This window comes from Glycine soja, chromosome 11 (genome assembly GCF_004193775.1).
Source record: "Glycine soja cultivar W05 chromosome 11, ASM419377v2, whole genome shotgun sequence".
Classification (NCBI taxonomy): domain Eukaryota; kingdom Viridiplantae; phylum Streptophyta; class Magnoliopsida; order Fabales; family Fabaceae; genus Glycine; species Glycine soja.
The window spans coordinates 3,887,256-3,890,404 of NC_041012.1; the positions used below are offsets into that span (position 1 = coordinate 3,887,256).

At 45.4% G+C, this 3,149-nt stretch overlaps 1 protein-coding gene across 1 annotated transcript; it reads right to left on the bottom strand.

Moving 5' to 3' along the window:
• Positions 1-481: 481 nt before the first annotated feature.
• Positions 482-2,789, bottom strand: LOC114374152 (probable indole-3-acetic acid-amido synthetase GH3.1). The gene is made up of 3 exons (XM_028331761.1): positions 2,409-2,789; positions 2,170-2,271; positions 482-2,052 (listed from the first exon to the last, which is right to left on the bottom strand). Exons 1-3 carry the CDS (start codon positions 2,708-2,710, stop codon positions 675-677), a joined length of 1,782 nt encoding a protein of 593 aa, XP_028187562.1. The 5' UTR covers positions 2,711-2,789; the 3' UTR covers positions 482-674.
• Between the last annotated feature and the right edge of the window lie 360 nt (positions 2,790-3,149).

A 3,149-nucleotide genomic window follows, 5' to 3' on the forward strand; every position in this document is an offset into this window, starting at 1 on the left:
ATTTTTATTCGTTAAAAGCTTAAAGCCAAAACTACAGGTTCGCACTCGACACATTTCACAATCCACTTTCCTGCGAATTATAAACCAACACCAACCTAGTGCCACAGACAGAATATGTAGCACGTGCACAAAAGTACACCCGCATAGTGCCTATTGAAAGAGATAACTTAAAATTTGGAACAATTGTTCACATCACAAGTTCAATTCTTACCAAACCCAGCCACTAAACATGAACGTTTTCCATCATCTGAGCTTTCGACGTCTTTTCAAATTGCCAAAATACAACAGGGTGTAAACATGGTTTCCATACTAAGGGTAAACAAACATTTATATATATGACAATGACAGTTAATTACATACCGCACCCATTTGAAATTGAACTTATATTTACAGACAAAAAAAGTTAAAAGCTCATAATTGTTCAACAAAAGAACGGCCAAAAAGGTGGGAAAAAAAAAGACATAATAAAGAAGAAAAGAAAAGAAGAGAAAAAAACAAGCTCATTGGAAATATCAAATCAACAAATACAGACACTTTCGGGTTTGGCAGTGATAATATAACAACAACAATGAACAACTACCCTTTTCTGTCACCCATTTTTTTTCTCTTTATTATTATACTAGATCTTATGCATGACTACTGCATGTTATTGCTGTACGTTACCCTAGCTTCCTTCAACGACGACGTTCTGGGGTCCAGTGCGGTGCAGCTGGGCTAAAATGAAAAGAAACCACCCTAGAGTCAAGTAGCTCCATTATGGGCGTGAAGCTCACGCACCTTGGCACTTTGTACTGGTTTATCGACGCACCACGCGAGATAGCGTAGTCCATCAACTCCTCAAACGTTCCATTCTTCACCACTCGTATCTCCAACGGCCCAATAGAGTTATCCGCAACTCTCCCTTGTCTATAAACCGAGTTCAGCGACTCTTCCATCACCAAGCAGCACTGGTTCAGAACTTGGTTCGTTGGAGGGTGAGACGAGTCCTTCATCATGAGCTCCCAGTAAATCACGTAATGCCCCGGAATGGATTTCGTGTCAGCGAAGCTCGTGTACTCCACAACGCTGGTATTGAACTCCTTCAGCAACTCCGAGGCATTCTCGATGGCCTTTTGCAGTTCCGCTTCATCGGTTTTGTCCGAGTCAATGCTCAGCAAAACGTTCTTTCGCCTCACGAAACGGAATTGAGGGTCGGAGTTGTGGAAACCAGTTACTTGGAGTATGTCACCGACCCTGTAACGGCAAAGACCTGAATAGGTGGTGATAATGAGTTCATAGTATTTACCAAGTTCCACGTCAGCGAGTTCCACCAAGCGAGGCGGTGAGTCCTTGGAGAGAGTAACAGGAGAGGAATCATCATGGGGTAAAAACTCGAAGTAACCCATGTTGGGTAAAATGGTGTAAGACACGTCAGAGGGTTCGGACATGGGTTTGAGGTTGAGGCCGAAAAAACACTCAGAAGAAGCGTACATGGTACAGGGTTTAGGTAGGCCACCACTGTAGTAATCGAGTGTGGGAATATACTGAGCCATGGCTCCAGTGACTATAACGTCAAGGTATTTTGTGTTAGGCCAAATCCTCACAATTATACGCTCCCAGTTTTCCACGGAGCATTCGTTTTTAATGAAAGCGGCGAGTTGAGGGTCGGGTTTCAAGATCTTGGACATGCGTTCCTTGATGGAAGGTTCAGTGATCTTTGGGTTTAGGGTTCCGGTGAGGATATCATGGGAAAGTTGTTCCCAATTGAGCTGAAGGAACCTTATGGCACGGAGAAGGCCGGAGGCGAAGACGGCTCCGACACGGAGAACCTCGTGGCGCATGATGAGGCCGCAGAGCATCTGAGTGTACATGCTCTGGAAGGAATCGGGGCAAAGGATGGCTTCGTTGGGGCTAGTGAGGACGTTGTAAGGGTCGAATGGTCTTTTCCTGAATTGCTCGCTCTTGTAGTAGCTTGTCAGCACTGGACGCGCCACTAACCCGCCGGGTGTCTTGGCCTCTGCCTTAATGAACAGGAAGTGAAGCGCCTTGCCTTTGTCCAAATCAGACACGTATCTGAGCAATCCGAGGCAGAAACAAACAAAAGTACATAAATTAAAAGTTACTACTACCACCACCATAATTGCCATGAATTAATACTTCACTTAGCAATTAATGACGCTAAACACGTACTGGTTCATCACAGGCATGAGCAGGCTGTACAGTAACTGACGACGGTCCATTTCTTCATGAATGGTTGGCATCAACTTTCTCTCGCCGGCAGATGTTCCAGAACTGTAATTTTAATTCATTCAAGCACCATCCATAAAATACAAAACACATTCTAATATATGATAAATATTAATTAGTAGTAACTCATAAATACGCCTGAAATATTAATTAATTAATTAACCGGCGAAAATTAATTGTACCTGGTGAGAAACTCAGAGATTGGGTGAGAGCACAAGATGGGAGAGCTGTCACCATTTGCAATGCGCTGAATATCAGGTTGCAGATCCTCGTAGGTCACGACGGGAACCTTGGACTTGAAAGTGTCACGGTCGGTGGCGCCGTTGAGGCCGAAGCGTTTGAGGTACTCCGTCTCGGCGTTTTGGGTGAGAATCTCGGTGAGGACTCTCTCCTGGACGGAGTCAGTGTTTTTTGTAACTTCCTCGATGAACTGAAGAGCCTTTGCGCTCCTCTCGGCACGAGGGACCTCAGAATCAACGGCCATGATGATGAGTTCTGAGAGAGGGAATGGGAATTAAATTGAGGAAGGTTTTAGCTGGGTAGAGAGAATGAAGGGAAACGAAAGAGGGAAGGGTATTTATAGCGGCAAAAGGGTTTGTGCATGTCATGGACCAGGTCATGGGTAGCCACGTTGGCAAGTTTTGGAAGGACGCTGAGGGGCTCATGCCGGAACTCGGGGACAAAAGATGAACCCAACTTTTGTTGTAGACTTGGCTGGAGGACATGTGGGCCCGGGAACACGTAGGTATATGCCTTCATGGCCGACAGGTAGGGCCCAGTATATCGACACGTCAGCCAAACCACGCGGGCATATCCTTGCAGGGTTTGTTGGCCTCCGAAAGCGATGGGTGCCGGCTTAAACCCTCTTGTAGCCCATTTTCTTCTATAAGAGACAGCCCAAAACTTACTCACTCTAAGTCAAG